This window comes from Talpa occidentalis, unplaced genomic scaffold (genome assembly GCF_014898055.3).
Source record: "Talpa occidentalis isolate TD23 unplaced genomic scaffold, MPIMG_talOcc4v2.1 talOcc4.10, whole genome shotgun sequence".
Lineage (NCBI taxonomy): Eukaryota > Metazoa > Chordata > Mammalia > Eulipotyphla > Talpidae > Talpa > Talpa occidentalis.
In genome coordinates, this window is record NW_023600993.1 from 79,955,250 (window position 1) to 79,982,197 (window position 26,948).

The following is a 26,948-nucleotide window of genomic DNA, read 5'->3' on the forward strand; positions in this document are numbered from 1 at the left end:
CTAAGACTGTGCTTTTTAAGGGCAACGTCACGGGGATGCCAATAGAAGCCAAAGCAGAAGCTGAGAGAAGGTCGGAGAGCCCATAAGAAGGAAGACCTGCTGGGGGCTGGGAGCCCCCCAGTACTCCTGCCTGCCATGTACCTGGTAATCCCAATAAAAACCTGCAAAACCTGCAAAACCACTGAGGAACCTGACTCCTCCTTTACCCGGTCTGCTGGATCATAGAAAACCTGCACCATGTCCATTCCTGCCTTTACACATGGCCACAACTATTTGTTTATAGAAAGAAAACTAAAGTGTGACTTTCAGAAGTTTCAATTGTGTCAGTCATAATTAGATCACTGAATGCTTACAACTAGTAAGTAAGCACTATTATCACCTCCATTTTGCTCAAAAGAAAGAGGCTTGAGATGGTGAGGGAGCTTCTCCAAGTTCTTGTAGCCAGTAAGTAGGATAGTTAGTATGGGAACCCTCCCAGTTGATTGCAGAATTATAGTCTTAATTTATAGTTCTCTTCTTCACTCTTCCATCTGTCCATCTCTTCGCATCTCTACCATAACTTTTGCCACGAGCTGAGAAACCTTTCTGAACCCCTAACACCAAAGAAAACATTTACAGCATTTCATCTAATAGTTTTAATTGGGAGTGCCTGAAAACTCCAGAGCTTCCATGTGGGACTCCTGTTCTTTCATGCTTTTGGAATATGTTGCAAGGTGCACAAGATGGTTCAGGATGGGAAAACTGATACAGGTTTTAAGTTTTGTTCTTGCATATAAGCTAGCATTAGTGGATGGTGAATGTAAAAGTACATTACTGCTTGATTGCTCCTTTTAAGCCAAAACTGTTTTTCAGAGACTTGTAACACTGGATTCAATAATCTATAAACCATATGGCTCAATTACTAACCTCCAGTGGGAAAAATTGCCCTTGAAATCCTTTATCTTTGACAGACGACAGCAGGGTGTATTTGGATATCCATTTGCTGGGAGCATTTATGCAGCAGTGAAATTGCATCCTAAATTATTATTATTTCTCCCAGAGAATGAAGCTTTATTTCCAGAAATGCTCTATTTAACAACATACTCAAATTTAATATATTTTCATCATATATTTTGATCATATTACCCAGTTTTCCATTTTGTAACAACTGCTGCTTACAAAAGACCTGCCTGAAGGGAGAAAAGAACTGCTGCTTACAAAAGACCTGCCTGAAGGGAGAAAAGAAGCACAGTTTGGGGGATGGGGTGGGCAGGTGGGCATTCCCCATCCAGAATGGGGAAGCAATACATTGAGGGGAAGCAGAGACTGTGAAGACTAAGCGATGAATTACTAAGTCATCACGATTAGAAAGATTAAGGCAATGAAGATATAGGAGATAAATAATAATAAACTCAGAGCACAAAATAAAAAGTTCTCCATAAAGAGACTGAATTACAGCATGTCTCCCTTTGCAGACCACAACCTTTTACTTTTACCCATAGAATAAATAGGCAGTAAATGCCAATAGGAATTTTCACTGTGGGGATATATTTTAAAATGTATTTCAAGATACATAGACTGAGAGCAGATAAACTATGTGACATAAAAATGATGAACTTCTGTCATGAGTTTATTTTACTGTTGGAACATGTGCTGTGGTTATAGAATATAGTTTAACTCTACCATGAAGTTTTGTTCCAAATAAACAGGGTGGCCAAAAGTGGCAAAATTTTGCCTATCAATGTAGTATATGTGGGATTTCACATGGCAAAAAGGAGAAAGATTCACTTAATCTGATGAACAGAGGCAAGACAAACTAAAAATGAAGGTTATGCTATAATTTGTCAATTTGCTTAGGGCTAGGGAAATTCATTCCCAAAACATTTATGGAATACCTACTGCACGCCAAATTCTATTGAAAGTGTTTGAGACAGATCAAGAAACAAAGTGTCCTGTCTCTCTGGAGCTTACACACTAATGGAAGGAGACCGTCAGCAAACAAGGATGTAATAATTAAGAAAATTAAGCTGAGCAGTAGAAGTTGACTGCCATGTGGTAAATACAAAAAAGAAAGTTATGAGGGGACTCATTATAGCAGGAATGAGGAAGAGGGCATAAGGTTTGGTAATAATATTAAAAACAGCAATCTCAGTAGGCCTTATTGAAAAGGACCTTTGAAAAAGATTTCAAGGAGGTAAGGGTGAACCATGCAAACACAAAGGAGAAAAGTATTCCAGGCAGACTCTGAGGTGAGACCTACCTAGGATGGTAAAGGAACAGCAAGAAGATCAGAGAAGTGGTAGCCAAATGAGTGAGGGGGGAAGTCCTAAGAAATGGAGTAAAGGACTTGTCCCTTATTTATCTTCCTAACGTTTCTTACAAAGTCTCTGTATGCTGGTTTCTGGAAAAGCAGTCCACAAGCTGACAGACATTCATAGTATGGCTGGAACCCGGCTGAAGTAAGGGAGGTATCTAAACACAATATTCATTTATTTATTTATTTATTTATTTATTTATTTATTTATTTATTTATTTATTTATTTATTTATTTTAAATAGAGGCTTTTTTTTTTTAATTTATTTGTTTGTTTTGTTTATACATGCACTGGGTACAGTCAGAAGCGTGGGAAGGTGAGAGAATTCACCAGAGCCAGAGCGGGGAGCAGAGCAGGCAGAAGGACCGAAGTACACTGCTGAGGGGAGCAGCGGGCGGCAGGAGAGGTCTGCGCGCCATGTGGGACCCTCCTTGGGTGGCCGGGGAGCAGCCGGGGATCGAACAGGCGCCACAGAGGCCTCGGGCAGCTTCGCAACCCAGCGCTCAACCGCTGTGCCACTAGGGAGGCCCTAAACACAATATTTAAAGAGACAATCAGGCCCAGGTGCCAACTCTGGTACTTAGAGTGAGTATCTCCTAAAATTTCGTGTGTGAAGTACCTCACTTGTCTTACCTTAGTCCTGCTCCTGCTTCAGAGAATGTCTGCTTTGTATACGTGCTCACAAAACAGGCTGGAATTTCTCTTCTCCAGTCAGTCCTTTCTTTCCCCCCACATCTGGCATCTCTGCTAGAACTATCTATGCTGTGCGTGGGCGCACACGCACACACACGACCAGGAGGCAAAGCTGGACAATGATGAGTTTCCTGCTATCTGTGGTGGCCCTCCGCCTTCTTCCTCCAACTCCCCCTAATCCCCTCCTCCTACTTTTCTTTCCTCCCTCCTTCCCAACCCCCTCAGCTACAGCAGGCAGAGAGAAGAAGCAGTAGTTTGGGCTAGATTTAGTCCTTTAGTCTCTAAATCTGTCAGTGAGTATGTGGATGTGGTTGAGAGACCATGCTTTCCGGAGACCAGGAATAGCTCTGCTATCGGCCCGTGACTCTGGGATCACAGATGTGACTGAAGAAGCTCTCATACAGTCCAGTGCACAGGAGAGCCACTCTGAGCTGGCTTGATGACTGAAGCCAAGAAGCCAACACTCCACATAAAATACATTTGTCTTAGAATGTGCCTGGTGTTTATTTAGCTCCCCACCTCCTTCCAACCCACTCTTAAGAAACTCAAAGAACCTTGAGGGGACAGGAGTGGGAGGCTCCTGACAATGGGTCATAGCACAAGAGCAACAGTCCTTAGCACAATAACAGTACATCCATCAAGATGTGCTGTCTCCCTTTCCAGAATCATCTCTCTCCATTAACACACAGATTAGTCTAAATTTCTCACCCCAAGGCAGGGTGATCTGCTTTTCTACTTGTTCTTAAAGACCCTACCAGGTTAGGGTTGGTATCTTAGCTCACAAAGAACAAAGGTAGGAGCAGAGAATGGGTGACAAGGGAAATGAAACAACTTGATTTTCCATTAATGAAAAACAAAAGACCTTAAGAGTGCTCAATTTTAGCAGCAGATACAACTTTTAAAGGTTTTTGATCAGAATTGAGGTCCACCCATACTAATTTTTATTGCAAAATTCAATGAATGGTGCAATTTTTCTTTTATTAGTGTATGGTAGCCTAAACTTAAGAATTTATGAAAAGTCTAATTCCCTAGAAATAACATAGTAATCATATTTTAAGGTGCTAATGATATTACTTTTGAACACATTACTACTGTCAAATATAGTATCTTTGATCAGGAAATCCATTTCTCTAAACTGAAACCTGACTGACCCTTGAAAATCTTGCTTCTTTTTTGCTGCTGTCTCAAGTGGTAGCTGTTTACTTTCTCACATTCCAAGTGCCCCAGGGCTGAAAGCTGGAGGTTGGGATTATTATTTGCTCCTAATGCTACTTCTGGAGCTTCTCAATCTTTTTATTTAAAAACAAAACAAAAGCCAGTTCTCTTGAGGCAGCCAGAGGAGATTTTCCCCCTTCCTTGCTTCTGCCATCTACTGAGCTCCCCCTTACTCAGCATAGAATGGCAAGTGACTCACAGTATTCTTCATTCAAAACTTTGTCACTAGTCTTGGTGACCTTACTATCTAACGCATCTGTTATTATGGGCTCTCAGCATTCTGACCTCCCCAATTTCAATGGCCTAGTTCACACTCCACCCCAACTACTAAGAGTTCATGCATGGACTCTTTCTTTGGTTGTTCAGCACGCAGGTTGGGAATTCAGAGCTAGTTCAGTTTGTTCACCCCGATAACCCAAGTAATAGTGCTCATGCCATAGGACCTGTGCTCAGTATCCTCTGGCTCTTTTCAAATGATTCGTTCTAAAGAGTAAGGAATCTGAGTCAGCCAAGAGAACATATCCACTGATGCCCATGTATCCCTTTCTGGACCACTCTCTGGTGCCTTGGGCCACAGATTTTCCCCATATGGTCCCAAGCTCCTAGAGATGGCTCTTTGCAGGGGTGTGAGCAGACCTTGTATATTTGGGATTGAATGGTCACATGCATGAATATGAGGCCTTTTACAAGAGAAATGGGAGATGACCAAATATATTCTCATTCCTGATTAATTAGGATAGTTGATGCTTCTTTATCAAAGTACAAATTAGTCCTGTCTCGTAGCTTGGACTTATTAAGATACAGAATGATAGGGTTATTAATACTTATTTATAGCATCCAATCAATAGCAAAACCCTACTTCCTTGAACCTCACCTAACTCACCTAATACTAACCCAAATCCTCTAAGTCCTCTTTAACACACTTTTTCTGAAACAGCATAGTTCCCTATGACATCTGTACTCCCAGACCTAACTTTGCATATATGTGTTTTTCTAGAAGTTTTTGACTGACAGTTAAGTGCCAAAGCCTATATATAATAGCCAATATTTTATTCTATCATCACAGAATGTTACATCATGTAACAACTTAATAGTAGTATTAATATCATCATCAGTTCATATCATCATCTTCATTTTCTTCTTCATCATCAAGGAAGTAAGTAAGCTAGAGATACAGGCAATTATATGGGTGCTTCTCCTAAATAAGGTGAAGTTTGAAAAAAATAAACAACCAACCAAGACATAAAATAATGGATACCACAGTGTGAATCCATTTATAGCAAGTTAAAAAATTGTTAGAACTACATTGTTTCAGGCTGTGCAGCCCTGTAGTGCAGCAATAAAACTAGCAAAGTCACCATCACTGGAATGTTCAGGAAAGTGGTCATCTCTGGGGATAAGGAGGTCATTCTGATGGGAATGGGTACATGGGGCATTTTGGGGTGTTTGTAAATTTTTTATTTCTTGATATCATAGTAACATTATATTATGTGGTAGTTACAGTGTGCACACTTTATATCCATTAGTTAAATTGTAAAATAAATTGTAAATATTCTTTATTATGTATATTTCACAATGATAAGTTATAAGGAAAAAAAAAGAACTAGTGCTAAGTAGGCAATTAAATTGAGATTTTCCTCTATAAGGGAATTTCCTTGGATTATATTTAGCATGGATCAACTGACCTGATGCCATTATTCATGTATAAACTGCTAAACTTTAGCCTCTGAAATTGCAAAGATGATTAATGGGCTAAGGACTTAACTGTAGCCACTAGGACTTTCTACCTTACAGGCTTTACCCAAAGGGGTAAGGTCTCCCCAATAGCCTCTCTTAGCAATATTCATCTACTCTACCTTGAAGGATATTTCAGTTGTCATGGTGAACCCATGGGTGATGACAGGCTCCTCTTCTGCAGTCCGGCCCTTCCAGCAGTCCAACTCCACACAGCGACAACCAGACAGGAGCACTTGGCGATACATCTCAACAGACGAGTTTCCAGCCAGCTGGCCAGCTGTAAAATACCAAAATATAACTTTCAGAATCCCATAAAGCAAGGAATACATTGGTGGATTCCTAAAAATGTTCTTTGACAACAGAAAAACAAAGAGTTTAAGAACTTGAGCAGTTTTCAGCCTTCCAATGAACGAGAAGGTAGTGGCAAAATCCCAATTGTAATGGTGGTTCCTGACCAATGATTTGGGGGAAGAGAGGATAGAAGGAGGGCATTGTGACAATCACAATAACTCATTTATTAACTATTTACCGGGAAGTGAATTATAGTTCTCTGGACTTTACATGTATTCCATGTATTTTATTTTTTCCCTCAAATATCATTAATTTGTCAATTGTTTGCATAGCTATCTAATTCTGGGAGTATAACGTCACACCTCCATATGATCGCATGCTTCACTCACCCTCCACCAAAGCTCAACACCACTACCCCATCACAGTCCCTTTCCAGACTCTTGTCACTTCCTTACCATCCCCTCTGTAACCACTATAGTTTTCACAGAGTCTAAGTATTTTATTGTGCTTTGTTAGTTTGTTTTCTTTGTTTATTCATATTCCACAAATGAGGGAAGCCATTCAGTAACTGTCTTTCATTTTCTGACTTATTTCACTTAGCATAATCACCTCAAGATTCATTCATTTTATCACAATAGACACTATTTCATCTTTTTAAATAGCTGAGTAGTATTCCTTCAAGTATATATGCTACAAATTCTTTATCTATTCATCTGTTTATGGACACCGACATGTCTTTGTCAAAGATTAACTGTCCATATTCGTGTGGGTTTATTTCTGGATTTTCTGTTCTACTCCATTGGCCTGTGTTTTTGTTCCAGTATCACGTTTTTGATTATTCTCACTTTGTTTGAAGTCTGGGAGTAGGATTTTTTAAAGCTTAAAATCTGGTGAATTTTTCTTCTCTAAAATTCCCAACTTCTCTTAATTATGTCCCATCTATGCATTACATTTCCATTTGATTAGATCCACAAATAGAGCTTCTGGGGCCAGGGGATGCCAGGGTTAGGATTAATGATATGTCATGAGTCACTCAATCCTTGTTATTTCTGAAACTGGTATCTGACATCATCTCTGCCTGCCAAGAACACCCTCTAGAGTACATTCCAAGCCCAGGGTTGTACTTGGGCCCTGAAACTCCATCTCAGGTTAATTAATAATGCTGCCCCAAGTCAAAACTTTGCCACTTTTCACTTGACTTCATTTATTTTAGGCAGCTGACTACATTCACTTGAGCTTTGTCTCAGATTACCCAAGGCATCCAGGGATGGAAGAGACCAGAAAACTGAAAATAAAAATCCTTCCATTAACATAGGTTTCTGAGAATTTCTTTTCTTGACAAATGATGATTGTCTATGCTTATATCTATTGCCTTTTTTATTCTTTTTTTTAAGATTTATTTAATTTTATACAAGAGCTGGGGTATAGGCGAGAGGTGCAGGAGGGTGAGAGGATTCACCAGAGAGAGAGAGCGGGGAGCAGAACAGGCTGACTGATTGAAATACACTGCTGAGGGGAGCACCGGGTGCGAGAGGAGAGGTCCGCCTGGCCATGTGGGATTCTCGCCAGCCGGCAGGGATCGAACCGGCACTGCAGAGGCTGCGGAGAGCTTCACAGCGCTGCACTCAACCTGCTGCGCCACTGGAGAGACCCTATTGTCTTTTTTAAAAATGGTATTTTTTATTTGAAAATTTTGTTTATTTTATTTATTTTTATTTTTGTTTGTAAACATCCTTGTTTATTTTTTTCACAACATAGGATTTCTCCCCTCAGGTGCTGTCATCATAGTTTTCCTACCACCTAAGTACCCATAGTCCTCTACCACACTATGCTCTCCTCCTGTCCTTTACTCCCCCCCTTTTCTCCTGAGTGTCTCAGATCTACGGACAGTTTCCAAGGGTCAGTCTTACAGTTTCTGTGTCTGATCCTTTGTTTAGTTTCTCTAGATTCTACATATAAGTGAAACTATATGGTATCTATCTTTCGCCTTCTGGCTAACTTCACTTAGAATAATCCCTTTCAGTTCCATCCTGTTGCCACAAATGGCATGAGTTTATCTTTGTTGACTGCTGAGTAGTATTCCATTGTGCATTGTCTTCTTTTTGATATACATAAATGAGGAAAAACAAACAAGCTTCAGAATGTGATTTATTTAACTCAGTAGTCTTCTTCAATAAACATTGTCTCAATAAACAGCAACACGTGGAGATGGATACTATTTCTCCTTGCATTCAATTAGAGTAACACCATGGAGGTCACATAATCCTGAGGCTACTGTTGAAAATAGAGAGGCTGTATCATTTGCCTTTGTTGTCTCTAGGTGTATTTGACTGTCTCTCCCATTGGGTGGAACTTTGTCCTTGTGAGATCATGGAACTTTCTTGAATATAGATATAACCGCCATGATAAAGCTTACATAAGAAAGTGGGGAGAAAAAAAAAAAACTTGAAGCTGAGCTTTACTGATTATTAGAGCTTCGCCTTTAATTCCCAGACACATTCTCTACGAGAGGCAATATACTGGTTGCTGGGGATACTGCAATGACTCAAGACATATCTCTATATTTATGATGTAGAGAGGGAGGCAGATTCAAATAAAGGAGAAGGTTCTTATGTGCCAAGGAATTAACAATCTCACCCTAACCTTATACTTCAAGTTGCCTTTTCTTTCCCTTTCCCCTTACCAGTACAGAATATTCTACTTTGGTCCTGATAAGCTTCAGGTTCCCTTTCCCAGCCCTGGAGTAAATTCTTTGTAGCCAGTCATAGTAGTTTCACAGTGATTATTATGGGTAGTACTGAGTGACTTAATTTTGGGCTGTATCTGATAAGGCATAAAGGAAGTCCTTCGGTGAGGTTGTGTGGGGTATTCTTACTCTTATTAAGAACCAAGGACAGGGCAATTGTTTCATAGGAAGGTAAAGCTCAGGCTGCACAGTGATCTTGAAACTATAAGGATAGCAAAAACATGGAAAGCATATGGGTCTTAGCATCTGATATCAATGAATTCCTGGTTCAATCAAGCCTCAACCATTACACTTCCTTAGTTCCTGCTGTTTGAGGTAATAACTTCCTTAAAGAAATACTGTCCCCTTCCTTATAACTCCAAATACACTGGCTATTTCAATTTATCTTCATTTTATAAACAAGAAGCTAAGTCTTAGAAGAGCAAAGCATGTAATTTATTTCCAGACAAATTTGAACTTGATATGCTTATTTGCTAAGCTCATCTACCCCTCAACATTTATAGCTCTGTGTGTGCTTTACACCAAAAATGAGTGATTAAAAGTTGCACATGCTAAGGGCTAAATGAATGGAGAGATGTAATAGAAGGGAGTGGTATTCAGTTCGGGTTGGTAATGAATGACTGGCAAGGACAAAAAAATTAAATCTTGAAGCCAAGAAGATATATGTGAGGAGAAGAGTTGAATAACTATTTGAGATATTCAGATAATTCTGTTCATCAGCGGCCTCCCTGGTGACCTAGGGGTTAAGTATCAGCATTATCACCGCTACAGCCAAAGTTTGATTCCCACCCAGGGAGCTAACCCACATATGGCACAGCAGAACTCTCCTGTTTTGCCAGCTGCTCCTCTTAGCAGTGTATTTCAGTAGATCCATCTATTCTGCTCCCCTCTCTGTCTGATGAATCCTCTTACCCCTTGTACCACTGGCCTATACCCCAGCTCTTCTATGCAAAAAACCAAAATTCCATTCATCAGAGGAATAACTAACCCCTTAAAACCTCAAATGGAATGTTGTTGTTTTTTTTCCTACATGGAATAAGGATGCTAATTTTTCCACTTTGCCTTACTGTGATTATTGAGCCAAATGGTATCAAATGGTTTGTAATATGGTTTTCCAAATATATTATTTATCAAGTGCTGAAAAAGTGTAGGTTGAAATGATTGCATACTGTTCTGTCCTGAGAGAATTTTGTTTTGAGTCATAAGGGTAAATTCCTCAAGGAAAAACAATAATTTAAAACATAATCACTACTTGATGTACTGCCAAGACTATCTCAAACCCTAGAAAACGACCATTGTAATTAAAAATCACTCTGTGCATGTTTTTCTCTAAATTGTATGATTTATTTCCCCTTCTGGTAGTTTTATAGTCAACAAAGGGGCAATACTGAATAGAGAAATAAACATAATAATAATAATGCATTGCTAAATTGATTGGTTTTTATATTGCACATTTAATTTTTATAGCCCCTTTAATGTCCAAAAGAAATCTTTCTAGATACTGAACATTTTCTTGTATGATATAATTTCAGTTGAATTTAGACTACTATTTCTCAGGAATACAAGTCCTTAATGCTCCAGGAAAATAAGTAGGGTGGTAATGTGTGTGTGTGTGTGTGTGTGTGTGTGTGTGTGTGAAGGAGGGTTGATGTTAACTTTAATAATTGTGAATCTGGAAACTTTTCCCCCCTGAATTCAAAGCATACTGCAGGAATTGCCAACATTTGTTTATATCTAGTATTTTAAAAACTTACCTGAATAAGAAAATTTTTCTTTTTCTACAAAATATTGCTTATGTGAAAAATTGTTTTTACAGAAAAAGTTTCCATTTGTTCTGGAAATGGCTATAAAGTAGAAAATCTAGTAAGTTTTCTCACTATTGATTTTAATATTTACTTGAAGCCTACATTTGATTCTATTTTTACTTTATAATATTCTTAATTGGTTTTGGAAAGTTTGAAATTCTACATTATCAATGTTTACAGGTACCCAAAAGCACTTGAGAGAAAGGAGTTCTGTATCGGGCTTATCTGTAATTAAAACAAAGATACTAATGATATTATATGAAGTAAAACCAATATTTTACCCAAAAGTCAAAACAGGATTACAGGCAAAACCTCAAGAGCTATACTACTATTTATAAATAGTTTATTTGTGTTTTGCTAATTACATGGAATTCTCTTTACGTCTCACACAGGAAAGTAAAAGACTTTGGTACTATTGTGATAGTGTAAATTTATACAATGCAAACCTTGATGTAATAATACATAGCTCAGAAAAGTGAACAATAAATTTAAAAAAAACCAATCATTATGTAACACAGGTAACAGTGTTCTAAAAATTTAACATTTAAAAGTATATCAATTTCTAGTATACTACTAGAAATTAAACAGTTGGAGAGAGAGCTGGTTTACTTGGTCAGAAATCACGTATATTAATTAGATAGTGGTGATATGAAACCACTGTACAGAAATTTGAAGACAGATATTTGAATTATTTTTTCATCCAAAAAAAAAAAAAAGAGTACATCCTTCTATTTTCTAGAAATGGGGGAAGGGGAGCCATTTGCGAACTATTGGTAATTACTATCCTAACACCCTAAACCGAACTGACACAATGGAGTCAAATTTTGTACCACATCTGTGCCTATCATGTTATTCAGAGGGAGGACAAAGTAGCAATCCTAGAAGAAATTAATTGGCATGAAATTCTTTGTGAAATGCAATTGAAAAAATAAAGAACTGCAAAGAAAAATTTGAACAGTATTCTCTACTTTTATTATTTGTATTAATGTTGAACAATTTTTAGCACTTTTCTGTTGCTGTAAGAAAGTAATTATGGATAATTTGTTAGATATCAAGATTGATAAAGGAAAAACAGCTATATAATCAAGAATTTAGATTAATTTTTGTGTATGGTGTGAGATAGTGGTCTAATTTTGTTTTTTTTTTTTTTTTTTTTCTAGCACACATAGAACCTTTTTGGATCTTTATTTTTTTTTTTTTTGTTTTTGTTTTTGTTTTTTTTTTTTGTTTTTTTTGCCTTTTCTTTTCTTTTCTTTTCTTTTATTATTATTTTTTAATTAATAAATTTTATTTTTATATTCCCCATACAATTGCAATCCCCCCATTCTGACCCCAATCCCTCCCCTCCCGCCCCCCACCCCCCAAAAAGTGTCTCTGGTTCATAGTTTTTGTTGATTTTGATTTTCACTTTCTTATAGTTATTCATTTTCCTGGTCCCTTATTTAAGTTTTCTAGATCCCTGCTATGAGTGAGACCATCCGGTATTTTTCTTTTTCTTTTTGGCTTATTTCACTGAGCATGATCCCTTCCAGCGTCATCCATGTTGCTGCAAATTGCATGTGTTTATCTTTTTTGAATGCTGAGTAATATTCCATGGTATATATGTACCACATCTTCTTGATCCAGTCATCTATTTTTGGGCATTTGGGCTGTTTCCAAAGCTTAGCTATTGTAAACAGTGCTGCTATAAACATAGGGGTGCAGGTGTTCTTTGGAATTGATGTTTCTGTGTTCTTTGGGTAAATACCTAGGAGTGGAATTGCTGGATCCTGTGGAAGCTCTATGTTTAGTAGGTCCAGAAATCTCCACACAGCTCTCCATAGTGGTTGGACCAGTTTGCACTCCCACCAACAGTGCAGAAGAGTTCCTTTTTCTCCACAACCTCGCCAACATTTGTTGTTGCTAGTTTTTTTAATATGTGCCATTCTCACTGGTGTGAGATGGTATCTCATGGTAGTTTTGATTTGCATTTCCCTGATTGCAAGTGATGTTGAACATTTTTTCATATGCCTGTTGGCCATTCGCATTTCCTCTTCAGAGAAGTTTCTTTTTAGTTCCTCTGTCCATTTTTTGACTGGATTATTTTCTTTGTTGTTGTTGAGTCTCATCAGCTCTTTGCAGATTTTTGTGATCAGTCCTTTATCATTAGTGTTGGGTGCAAAAATGTTCTCCCAGTTGGTGGGGTTTCTCTTTGTTTTTGTTATTGTCTCTTTTGCTGTGCAGAAGCTCTTTAATTTGATGTAGTCCCAGCTGTTGATCTTTGCCTTCACTATCACTGCTTTGGGTGATGTGTCTGTAAAGATGTCTTTGATATGCAAATCACGTAGTGTTTCGCCTATATTTCCTTCTATGTATTTTATGGTTTCAGGTCTTATGTCTAGTTCTTTAATCCATTTTGAGTTGATTTTTGTATATGGTGTGAGGTAGTGGTCAAGCTTCATTCTTTTGCATGTAGCGACCCAGTTTTCCCAGCACCATTTATTGAACAAACTTTCTTTGCTCCAATGCATAGTCTTTGCTCCTTTGTCAAAGATTAGTTGACCATAAATCTGTGGGTTTATTTCTGGATTTTCTATTCGATTCCATTGGTCTGTATGTCTGTTCTTGTTCCAATACCATGCAGTTTTGATGATTATGGCTTTGTAGTAGAGTTTGAAGTCTGGGAGTGTGATGCCTCCATTCCCTTCTTTTTTTTTCAGGAGATCTTTGGCTATTCGGGGTTTTTTGTGATTCCATATGAATTTCATCAATAATTGTTCTATTTCTTTGAAGAATAACATTGAAATTTTGATTGGAATAGCATTGAATCTGTATATTGCTTTTGGTAGGATGGCCATTTTAATAATGTTTATTCTCCCAATCCATGAGCAGGGGATGTCTTTCCATTTCTTTGTGTCTTCTTCTATTTCTTTTAACAGTGTTTTATAGTTTTCTTTGTATAGGTCCTTTACCTCTTTTGTTAGATTTATTCCCAAATATTTGATTTTTTTTGTTTCAATAATAAAAGGGATGGTTTCTTTGATTTCTTCTTCTTCAGATTTATTGTTTGTATATAGGAAGGCTACTGACTTTTGCGTGTTGATTTTGTGTCCTGCCACTTTACTGAACTGATTGATGAGTTGAATTAGTTTTTCTGTGGAGTTTTTGGGGTTCTCTATGTATATTATCATATCATCTGCAAAGAGTGATAGTTTGACTTCTTCTTTTCCTATTTGGATTCCTTGGATGTCTTTCTCTTGTCTTATTGCTCTGGCTAGGACTTCCAGTATTATATTGAAAAGCAGTGGTGAAAGTGGACATCCTTGTCTTGTTCCAGATCTTAATGGAATTGCTTTCAGCTTTTCACCATTGAGAATGATACTGGCTGTTGGCTTGTCATATACGGCCTTTATGATGTTGAGGTACGTTCCTTGTATCCCAAGAATTTCAAGGGCTTTTATCATGAATGGGTGTTGCACTTTGTCGAAAGCTTTCTCAGCATCTATTGATATTATCATATGGTTTTTATATTTCTTTTTGTTGATGTGTTGGATAACATTGATTGATTTTCGAATGTTAAACCATCCTTGTGTCCCTGGAATGAATCCTACTTGGTCGTGGTGAATTATCTTATGGATACACTGTTGGATTCTGATAGCTAAAATTTTATTGAGGATTTTTGCATCAGTGTTCATTAGGGAGATTGGCCTATAGTTTTCTTTTTTTGTGTTGTCCTTGTTCGGTTTTGGTATTAGTGTAATGTTGGCTTCATAGAACGTGTTAGGTATTATACCTTCCTTCTCAATTTTTTGGAAGAGTTTGTGAAGGATAGGTACCAATTCGTCTCTGAATGTTTGGTAGAATTCATTTGTAAATCCATCAGGTCCTGGGCTTTTGTTTTTGGGGAGGTTTTTGATTACCATTTCAATTTCGCTAATTGTAATTGGTCTGTTTAGGTGTTCTATTTCTTCTTTATCTAGCTTTGGGTGATTGTAGAGTTGTAGGAATTTGTCCATCTCCTCTAGATTGTTAAACTTGTTTCCATATAACTGTTCATAGTAGTTATTAATAATTCTTTTGATTTCTGCTGTGTCCGTTGTGATTTCTCCTCTTTCATTTATTATCCTATTTATTTGTGCTTTCTCCCTTTTTGCCCTTGTGAGCCTGGCAAGGGGTTTATCTATTTTATTTATTTTTTCGAAGAACCAGCTCTTGGTTTCATTGATCTTTTGGATTGTTTTTTTAGTTTCGATTTCATTTATTTCTGCTTTGGTTTTTATTATTTCTTTTCTTCTACTGGTTTTGGGGCTTTTTTGTTGTTCTTTTTCTAGATCTTTGAGTTTTGAGATTAGGTTGTTTCTTTGAGTTCTTTCTTGTTTCTTGATGTGAGCATCTATTGCTATATATTTTCCTCTTATTACTGCTTTTGCTGCATCCCATACATTTAGGAAATTGGTGTCCTCCTTGTCATTCAATTCAAAGAATTTTTTAATTTCTTCTTTTATCTCCTCGTTAGTCCAGTGGACTTCCAGTAGTGTGGGTTTCAATCTCCACGAGGTAGAAGAATACCTTGCCTTCTCTTTATGGTTTATTTCTAGTTTGATGCCTTCATGGTCAGAAAAGATGGTTGGTATGATTTCAATCTTGGTGTATCTGTTGATGTTTGTCTTGTGCCCCAGTATATGATCGATCCTAGAGAATGATCCGTGTGCGCTTGAGAAAAATGTATACTCAGATTTTTTTGGGTTTAGTGTTCTATATATGTCTGTTAAGCCTAAGCACTCTAGATCCTTATTTAGAGCTTTAGTGTCTTTACTTATTTTTTGTCTTGTTGATCTATCCATTGTTGATAGTGGTGTGTTGAAGTCTCCCACTACGTATGTGTTTTCTCTGATGTCTGTTTTCAGAGATGCCAATAGTTGTCTGATATATTTTGGTGCTCCTTCGTTTGGTGAATATATGTTAATGAGTGTTATTTCTTCTTGAAGTATTATCCCCTTGATCATAATGTAATGACCACTGGGGTCTCTTTTTATCTTTTTAAGTTTGAAATCTGTTTTATCTGATATGAGTATAGCTGTTCCTGCCTTCTTTTTTGGTCCATTTGCTTGTAGAATTGTTTTCCATCCTTTAACTTTGAGTCTATTTTTATCTTTTGCAGCTAAATGTGTTTCCTGGAGACAGCAAAAGGTTGGGTTTTGTTTCTTAATCCAGCCTGCAACTCTGTGTCTTTTTATTGGAGAGTTTAGTCCATTTACATTTAGAGTTAGTATTGATATGTTAGCATCTGTATTTGCCATTGTGTTTGTCTTTCCTTTGATTTTATTTATTTATTCTTTTAATAACTTTATTTGGCCTTCTTTTGTTGTTATTCGTCCCTCTGAGGTTCTGGCTTTAGGACTCCTTGTAGTATTTTTTTGAGTGGGGGTTTAGTTGCAATGAAATTCCGGAGTTTCTGTTTGTCTGGGAAGGTCCATATTCTTTCTTCAAAGAGGAAGGAGAGCTTTGCGGGATAGAGTATTTTTGGTTGGCATCTGTTTTCTTGGAGTCTGTTGACTATATCCCTCCACTCTCTCCTTGCCCGTAGTGTTTCTTCAGAGAAGTCTGATGTCAGTCTGATTGGTTTCCCTTTGAATGTTATCTGTTTCTTCCCTCTTGTTAGTTTCATTATTTTTTCTTTGTCTTGGATTCTTGGGAGCTTTACTATTATGTGTCTTGCTGTATTTTTCCTTTCGTCATGGAAGTTTGGTGTTCTTCTTGCTTCTTGTATATCAATTTTCAGATCCTTCTTAGCGTTTGGGAAGTTCTCTTCAATTATATCCATGAATATTTTCTCTGTTCCTACATCTCTCTCCTCTCCTTCTGGGATTCCTATAACTCTTATATTTCCTTTCCTCTTGGAGTCAGATAGTTCCCGAAGTCTTTCTTCGTTCTTTTTCCTTCGTACTTCTCCTTCCTTTTCTGTTTTAGTTCTTTTTATTTCTGTGTCTTCAAGAGTACTTATTCGTTCTTCCATTTCATCTATTCTGCTTTCACTGCTTTTCCCAGAGTTCTTTAGCGTCTCCATTAATTCTTTGATCTCCTGCATTTCTTTTACTTCCCTCTTTAGGGACTCAATTTCATTCTTCTGGTCATTAATTATTTTCCCCTTATCATTGTTTTCCTTTATGACTTCTGTCAGTTTTTTAATCACAGCAATTTTAAATTCTCTATCTGGAAGGCTCAGAAGTTCTTCCAAGTTACTGTCGTTGCAATCTGGTAGATGGTTGTCTTTTTGTGGTGTGCTATTTTGCTGAGGAGTTGCTGGGTTGCATGTTGTTTTTCTACTCCCTACTGCCTGTTTTCTAATTTGCCGTATTCCTTGTGACACTGTGTTGCTGGTACTGGCCGGCATCTTGGGCGACCTTCCCAGCTCACCACTGGCTCCTCTGGGGAACTTCTGCTGGGTTCACAAGTCTCCAGCAAAGACAGGTCCCTGCTCTGTCTCCTCGGTGAGCCTTCTGCTGGGTTCACACAGTCTCCAGCAAGAAGGGTCCCTGCTGCAAAATGCCAGAGCCGGGGACGCGCTCCCCTGCACGCCCGGTCTGCCCCAGCGGTGGGTGCTGCTCCCCTCTGGGCTAGAACTGCAGGCTAGAAGGCGCCCAGCATGGGCAAGCCTCCCAGCTTACCTCTGTCTCCTTGGTGAGCCTTCTGCTGGGTTCACACAGTCTCCAGCAAGAAAGGTCCCTGCTGTAAAGTGGCGATGTGGAAACGAGCTCCCCTGCACGCCCAGTCTGCCCCAGCGGTGGGTGCTGCTCCCCTCTGGGCTGGAACTGCAGGCTAGAAGGTGCCTGGTGTGGGCAAGCCTCCCAGCTTAACCTCTGTCTCCTCGGTGAGCCTTCTGCTGGGTTCACACAGTCTCCAGCAAGAAGGGTCCCTGCTGCAAAATGCCGGTGCCGGCGACGCGCTCCCCTGCATGCCTGGTCTGCCCCAGCGGTGGGTGCTGCTCCCCTCTGGGCTGGAACTGCAGGCTAGAAGGCGCCCAGCATGGGCAAGCCTCCCAGCTTACCTCTGGCTCCTTGGTGAGCCTTCTGCTGGTGCACACAGTCTCCAGCAAGAAAGGTCCCTGCTGCAAAATGGCGATGCGGGAACGAGCTCCCCTGCACGCCCGGTCTGCCCCAGCGGTGGGTGCTGCTCCCCTCTGGGCTGGAACTGCAGGCTAGAAGGTGCCTGGTGTGGGCAAGCCTCCCAGCTTAACCTCTGTCTCCTCGGTGAGCCTTCTGCTGGGTTCACACAGTCTCCAGCAAGAAGGGTCCCTGCTGCAAAATGCCGGTGCCGGCGACGCGCTCCCCTGCACGCCCGGTCTGCCCCAGCGGTGGGTGCTGCTCCCCTCTGGGCTAGAACTGCAGGCTAGAAGGCGCCCAGCATGGGCAAGCCTCCCAGCTTACCTCTGTCTCCTTGGTGAGCCTTCTGCTGGGTTCACACAGTCTCCAGCAAGAAAGGTTCCCTGCTGCAAAATGGCGATGCGGAAACGAGCTCCCCTGCATGCCCAGTCTGCCCCAGCGGTGGGTGCTGCTCCCCTCTGGGCTGGAACTGCAGGCTAGAAGGTGCCCGGTGTGGGCAAGCCTCCCAGCTTAACCTCTGTCTCCTCGGTGAGCCTTCTGCTGGGTTCACACAGTCTCCAGCAAGAAAGGTCCCTGCTGCAAAATGCCGGTGCCGGCGACGCGCTCCCCTGCACGCCCGGTCTTAATTTTGTTCTTTTGTATATGGCTGTCCAGTTTTCCCAGCACTATTTATTGAAGATATTTTCCTTTTTCCATGTACACTCTCAGCTCATTTGCCATTAATTAACTTTGTCTATTTAAGAGTAGTTATAGTTTTGGGCTCTCAATTCTATTTCATTGATCTATGTGTCTATTATTATCCCAGTACCATACTGATTTCATCATTATATTTTGCAGTGGAGTATGAAGTCTGGGATTATCATACATCTTTACTTTTTTTTGGGTGGAGGGGTCAGGAGGCTGTTTTGGCCATTTGAGTCTTTGTGGTTCCATATAAGTTTCAGTAATTTTTGCTTTTTTTTTTTTTAAGAATGCCATTGAATCTTTGATAGGGGTTAAAATGACATCTCAAACCAAATACAAAAATGAACTCCAAATAATTGAAAAGTTGTATATAAGACCTGAAACCATAAAGCACACAGAAAAAAAAACAGGCAAAACACTACAAACACTGAATTCTGTGATGTCTTTGGGGTCTTAATGTTAAGGGAAAGGAAATACAAGCAAAAAATTAACAAATGGGATTATATAAAACTGAAAAGCTTCTGCACAGCAAAAGAAAACTTCATGAAAATGACAAGACATGGGCATCCCTGGTGGCCTAGGGGTTAAGTCTTAGGCTATCATCACTATGGCCTGAGTTGGATACCCAGCCAGGGAGGTGACCCACATGGCTCAGCAGACCTCTTCTGTCTTGCCTGCTGCTCCCCTCAGCAGTATATTTCAGTAGATCTGCCTGTTTTGCTCTCCACTCCACCTCTGGTGAATCCTCTTACCCCCGTACCTCTGGCCTATACCCCAGTTTTTGTATGCATAAATAAATAAACCTTTAAAAAATAAAAAATAAAATGACAAGACACTCTAGTAAATGGGAGAAAATATTTGCACATCAGACATTCAATGAAGGATTGATATATCCAAGATCTATAAAGAATTCATACAACTCAACAAAAAGAAAATAACCCAATTAAATGATGGACAGAAGAGCTAAATAGCCACTTCCCCAAAGAAGACATATAGATGACCAACAGGCACAGAATAAAATGTTCATCATCACTATCATTAGGGAAATGCAAATCAAAACCAGAGTGAAGCACCATATCATACCTGTGAGAATGGCCCATATCAAAAAGACCAGAAACAACAAATGCTGGTGAGAATGTGGAGAAAAAGAAATCCCCCTGCACTGTTAGTGGGAATGCAGACTGGTCCAGTCCCTATGAATAGCAACAGGGAGGTTTTTCACATCTCCAATTTGATTCAGACACTCCACTCTTAGGTTATCTATCTGAAGAATGCAGTACTATTTATAGTAGCCAAACCATGGAAACAACCTAAGAGCTCAAGTTCAGATGATGGATTAAGAATGGATTTATATATATGTACATATATATTTATATACATACACACACACGTTAGAATACTACTCAGCTATATAAGATGAAATCTTGCCATTTGTGACAACGTGAATGGAGCTTATCCTAGGTGAAAAAGACAGAAGGAGAAAGACACATACCAGATATTATCATTCATATGTGGGATATAAAGAAACAAACAAAGCAACAGACAATATTAAACCAAAACAAACCCTAGAAATATGATTGCAGAATTGCGGTTAGGGGAACCTAACAGTGGGGTGGTGAACAAGGTGGGGTAGGGGGAGCAGAGGAACTTAGTGCACTGCATTGGAGGATTATTTGTGCTTTGATGATGAGTATGGTGTGGCTGTACATCTGAAGAGGTGTGAACTTATACTCCTAAATCATACATAGTTTTGTAAACTGTTACCTGAATCAAAAATGATAGTTTAAAAATGAATCTTAATTAAAAGATACAAGTGGAAATATTTATGTCAGCTCAATTCTTAGGAGAAAAAAATATTTTTTCTTCTTGCTTTGTTCACTGAAATGGTTCAGAAGCAACATTCCATAGCACAGGGTGCAAAGTGCCATTACTCATATGCAATATTTTCCCCACTAAAGGAACAAGGGCTCATTGAGGAGAAGTGTCACTCTATCTTGTGGTAGAGAAGAAAACAAAGTGAATCTGGAAGGCCTTTATGTGCCAGAAAGCAAGGACATTTTTAAGATCATTGGGTCATGTTAAGAGGACATAACAGCAAGTCTAAAAAATGTTCCCACTGATGAAAGCTGGGACAATTTAAGCATCGAAAAGAGAATAGTGGCTGTGGTTGAGTAAATACAGCTAAAATTGAAAACTAGACATCTATAAAGATGTAAAGAAAGAAAAAATAAATATATTCTAAAAGAAAATAAAGTGACTATACAGTTAGTGTAGTCATTCAATTGTTTTGATATTGCTGATTCATTTCCTATAAGACAATATAGAAACTAGTGAATTCATTGGAAGGCATTTTTGGATTTAAAAGGACTACTGGTAAAATTACTGCATATTGTGACTTCTGGGTAGATGAAACCACCTAAAATGTCCAAAATCCAACTGGACATATATTTATGTATTTTTAAAAGCCTTATGGTTTTAAGTATATGATAAAGGTGAGAATCCACCTAAGTTTTTCATATTTCTTTGGAACCCATCAAGTCAAATATTTAGACTATTTACTTGAGGTTTACTCCTTGAACTTGGAAGAGAAAAAAGACTACCTTTTAAATTTAACCTCTATGTGACAGTTCGCATTCTTTTCAATTATGAATATAGGTACAGATCACAGTTGTATTAGTAGAACCTTTGACTTTGTCAACATCAGAGATCACAGATATTTTTATATTATATACTAATTGTTGCAAATATTACAAAAATAATATTTAGGCTAGTTGTAAATTTTGTTAAGAAATATCTATTTTATTACAAAATTGTTTTTATTATTTTATAAAAATATTTCAATGCAATTCATTTCCTCATTAATCCTATGTACTTCATTTTATGCTTTTAACTTTATTCTTAGAAGGCTCCATAGTCTTCACCAGACTTTCAGATAAGTCAATGGTACCAAATAAGATTCAGAGCCCTAGACAAGGAAAATAATTCTTTACAAAGACATCAATTTGAGTGAGAGTTCTGAAAATTTTGTAGTAGGCCTACTGAACTGAATCCCAGGAAGAGGACCAACTGAACACTCTCCTCTTGAAGTTATGAAATCTATAGTAATTGTAAAAATTACTATTAAAAAAACTGACAATCCTTCCATTGACAGCTATGAGCTATGACTCCCTCCCACCCTTTCCGACTTTGAAGCTGGGTAGGTTTGTGCCTGTTTTGACAAATCAAGAAAGAAGTGACAGTATTAAGACTTCATAGGCTACATGCAAAAAGTCAATTGAGCTTCTTATTCTTGGGGAAACTTTTCCTTACCATAAAATCCACCTGTCTAGGGGCTGCCATGCTGTGAGGAGCCACAGGTGAGGTGTCTTATCAACTAGGCTGACAGTTATATCTGAGCCCAGCTATTGGATCCTCCCAACCCAAGTGGCAGACAAGTAGATGGGGGAGCCTCCAGATGATCCCAGCACCCAAGCTGTTGTGTCACCCCAGACATTCACCCTCCACCTGAAACCCAAGTCCTCAGGGAGCAGAGTCAAATCATCCTTTTGTGCCCTGTCTGAATTCCTGCCATACAAACTATGGATCAAAATAAAATGGTGGCTTTTTATGCCACTGAGTTTTGAAGTGATTTGTTATACTGCAAGAAATCAATATTATAGGGCTTAAGATGAGTCAAATGTAAATCTAGTTATATATCATGAATTTCTCTTAGTAAATAATGTCAGCTGAAACTAAATAGATGGCTAGTAGCCTGAGCTACCCAATTTTCATGGAGAGCAAGCAAGTTGCAGTTCAACTGATTGTAAAAGGGGAGCTATATAATTCTCACTAGATGGTCTGAAATGAAAAGGAATCATCTGGGGGAAGTCCATTCCAGCTATCTGGAGGCTACATATTATCTCTGCCCAAGACTCTTTTTTTCACCTAGCTATTTTCCATCTAAGTGTGGGACACAGGGCCAATGTTTGGCTCAATATTAACACAATGTACATTTTTGCTGGAGGGTTGATCTCCTTGAGGAATGTGGAAGAAAGAATGGCTTAGTTGCCAGATGGCTGAATACTGTGGATTCTCTTGGACACCTTCAGAAATATCTAGTGCCTGGATCTCCCTGTGGTCATATGCATAGCATTGCCACCCTGAGGCACACAATCACACAGTCCTAGACAATGAGCCACAGACACACCAAGGCATGGTGATCATCTACAACTCAGATATCCAATGAAACCCCAGATTTTGGTGGTACTGTGGGTCTTAAGGTCAGTCAATCATTTGAATGATGGATATGTGGAGCAGGAGAAAGGCATGGTTATTTTAAAGCATTTTTTTTAAATTAACTAATATTTTTTTACAAACAATTTTTTTTAAAAAAAGATCTATTTATTTATGCATAGAAGAACTGGGGTGTAGGCCAGAGGTGTGGGGGTTGAGGGAGAGGATTCACCAGAGACAGAGTGGGGAGCTGAACAGGAGGATCTATTGAAATACATTGCTGAGGGGAGCAGCAGGCAAGACAGGAGAGGTCTGCTATGCCCTGGATTAGGGCACAGAGCACTACCACAGAGATGGTAGTGCTGAGACTTAACCCCTAGGCCACCAGGAAGGTCCCTACAAAAAAATTTTCAAGGTTGATAATTAAAGATCTGCCACAGAAAAAGTATTCTAGAACAAATGCATTTTGATTATAAAAACATTTTCAGATAATTAAATGCTGAATTTATTAAAATTTTAAATTCTAAATTATGTTGGATTGATATATCTGTGCATATATGTATGCATATATGTTTTAATATTTTCTATTTATGATCTACTAAAACCATGGCAATGCTCAATTTAAGATCAAATTAGGGAATATGTTACTTCCATTTCCTTTATTATAGTATTTACAACAAATTATAGGTTGTCAGGTCAACCTTATGTATCTAAAGCCTTGTTCTATCTTGAGCAAAATTAGCAGTTTGCCTTGTGCAGACATTATTAAGGGCTTCAGAACTTTCCTGAAGATGAGCAGAGTTTGGAGCTAAGATGGATTTGAAAGGGTTTCAGATTCATCAAAGAATGAATTCAGTAACACAAAAATTCCATTGGTCTGAAGAAACCAGACCTGGATAAATTTTAAAAGACTTTACAGCTTAAAGATATATGTTGTGAAGAAAAGATACAGTTTCATAAACATGAGGACATGACCACCTATGGTTGGAACTTTCAGTTTGGGAATCTAGTTCTCAGAAGCATTTCACAGAAAAGAAAATATGAAGAAGTGAACGTTATACCTGTGAGGTAGGTGTTGTGTGAGGAATTAATGAAATAGTGAGAAAGGGGCTGAGACATATCTTCATTCAAATCCAGTTTCTCAGGTGAAACGACTCCGTTTTCTTCTCCACTCAGATAGCGCATAAATCCATCCACTGATATCTGTCCTGGAGGGAATGAAAAGTTAAAAAGAATGTGAATGTATTCTTTGGTAGGTTGCTGGTATCATATGAATTCAATTTTTTTCCCCCAGAGAACTCTGGCAGCATTTAGGGTAGAAGACATTAGCTACAGTTGCATTTTAACATGGATAAGCAGTACTTTAGAATCATGCTACTTCACTGCAGGTTATCTGCAAATGCCACAAATATCACAGAAGAAAACTTAGTAACATGAACCTCACTGACATCCAAAGGAGTTAAACACCCAAACACCAACGTACTTTTTTTAAAGGTTTATTTTTATTTATTTATGCATACAAGAACTGGGTTGTAGATCAGAGGTGAGGACGGGTGAGAAGATTCACCAGAGACAGAGTGGGAAGTAGAAAAGGTGGATCTACTGAAATACACTGCTGAAAGGAGCAGGGGGTGAGACAGGAGAGGTTTGCTGCACCATGTGGGTTAACTCCCTGCCCAGAGATCGAACTCATGCTGCAGTGTCTGGCTATCACTTGCCAGCAGCAGAGACTTTAATCCCTTCAACACCAGGGAGACCTCCCCAACCTACTTTTAAATATAATAATGGTTATAAATTCTACAGAAGACCACCAAGATGTTATAAATGCTTATCTCTATATGCTAGAATTAGGGGTAATTTTCCATTACAAATATATATATTCCTTCTATATTAAGCACGTTATTCACTGAGCGTTTTCTTTGCGATAAATAATAAGATGATCACAAATAAGTCTCTCTAAGGAAGAAGAATCAAATGTTCATAAAAACATCTTTCCATTTCATACATAGAATGACTTTATTTCCAATGGAAGAAATATGACTCACACTTTAGATTACTAGGATTATATTTAGAATTTTTTCTTTTGTTGTAATTTTTCTGAAGTGACTAATGCTACGTATTGAGATAATTATTTGCTATAGTAATCTTTTAGATTACACAGAGATGGACAGCTGAATTATTTTTGCCCATCATCACAGTATATTTCTCAGTCTTAATAATCATACACAGACACAGAAATGGACACACACACACACAACACACAAGCACCATTTGTGGATCTGTGGGCAATAAAGACCTTTTCAGTACATGTTGGATGGTAACAATTCATTTTTCCTTGTTGAAATTTTTGTACTGCTTTAAATGTGACTTTTATTCACTGAAGAAAAATGCACAAATGAGATGAGCAAAGAGGAAAAATAAAACCTTTTATGAACATGTCTGACTCCTCTTTCAGAGGTAACTTCTGTTAAAATCCTGGTATGTGCAGTTCCAGGAAAAAAAAAAAGTGTCCGTGATTGTTTTATGAAGATGCAGTCATGGCTGTGTATGAATATATGATTTGTGACCTCCTTAGTATGAATGAAAATATATTTTGACCATTGAATATACAGATAAATGTTTACCTATATTATATAAAAATAGTATTTATGTTTTATAAACTCACATATATAAAACCTTAACATGACTAAGTATTATTTGAGGGTCTTAGTGCACATAACCAATTTGTTTTCTGTTAAAGTTCTAGCAATTTACTCTTTTACCTATGGTTTTCCTTCTTTTCACCCCTACATCAAACTCATAGGTCAAAAGTATTATACCTAATAATTCTAAATTTTGTTAATGTGGGCATTTTTATTCTTGAACAGTAAAAGATGTGTATCTTTAAATGGCAAGGCTAGTACAGACTATTTGTCACAGTGTTACTCTATAAAATTCTCAAAATGAGTATTTTTCCAGATTCTAGAACTATTATGGCTAAATCACCTTTAATACTTTACAAAAATAAATAGAAAAAAAGAAATTTGGTGATTGGCTCTTGATGAAGGAGATGAGTTTTACAAAGAAATATCTTTTTCCGGTCTCCTGGTGAGCTAGGGGTTAAATCTCAGTGCTACCACCATGAAGGCCCACCATGAAGGCCTGAGTTTGATCCCTGGCCAGGGAGCTAACCCACATATGGTGCAGCAGACCTCTCTCTCTTGCCTGCTGCTCTCCCCTTAGCAGTATATTTCAGTAAATACTTCTGTTCTGCTCCCCAGTCTGTCTCTGGTGAATCCTTTTACCCTCCTGCACCTCTGACTTGCACCCCAGTTCTCCCATGCAAAAATAACTAAGTAAAATCTTTAAAAATTATATTTTTTCAAGAAACTTTTAAATAGGAACTATTGTACTGTAAATACCTTAAAATCAACTTGAACACGTACCTTAATAATCTTAAAAATGATAAAAGGAAGAATTGCTAAGATCTATAGTAAGCATTAGGAATGAGAAATACAACATTAAAGTTTTCATTTGCCATGCTGTGTGACCAATTTTTATTTATTTATATATTTATTTATTTATTTTTAAAGATTTATTATTTATACAAGCACCGGGTACAGTGAGAAGTGTGGGAGGGTGAGAAAATTCACCAGAGCCAGAGTATGGAGCAGAATAGGCAGAAGAACAGAGGTACACTGCTGAGGGGAGCAGCGGGTGGCAGGAGAGGTCTGCACGCCATGTGGGGCGCTCGCCCAGCTGCCGTGGATCTGTGCTGCAGCGCAATGAAGCGCTCAACCGCTGCGCCAAGGGCCGGGGAGGCCCGTGACCAATTTTTAATAAATAGTTTATACTTTAAAATAACCTTCACCTAACAAAGAGATCATGTGTTCATTGATGAGAACAATTTAGTTGTTTGTTGACTGAAGTATTTCTTTAAAATTTTATTTATGGTGGAATACATTTATTATAGCAGACTGGTTTCAATTTTTGCAAGCAAACCAAACTCAATATCCATTAGAATTAGAACTATTTGAACACATGAGTTTAAAAATACTTTGGTGTAGGGCCTCCCCGGTGGCACAGCGGTTGAGCGCTGGGTTGCGAAGCTGCCCGCAGCCTCTGCAGTGAAGGTTCGATCCCCGGCTGCTCCCCAGCCTCAGGAGGCGGGTACCACACGGCGCGGAGACCTCTCCTGCCGCCCGCTGCTC

General features: G+C 38.5%; 1 protein-coding gene across 9 annotated transcripts in view; it reads right to left on the bottom strand.

The window, feature by feature from the left end:
- Positions 1–26,948, bottom strand: part of PLCB1 (phospholipase C beta 1) — a 642,089-nt gene that overhangs the window by 146,982 nt on the left and 468,159 nt on the right. For all 9 annotated transcript variants that reach the window (XM_054696419.1, XM_054696426.1, XM_054696440.1 and 6 more), the window contains 2 exons: positions 23,820–23,966; positions 6,058–6,215 (listed from right to left, as the gene is read on the bottom strand). In XM_054696419.1, coding sequence (XP_054552394.1) covers positions 6,058–6,215; positions 23,820–23,966 — 305 coding nt within the window. The remainder of the gene's footprint in view (positions 1–6,057; positions 6,216–23,819; positions 23,967–26,948) is intronic.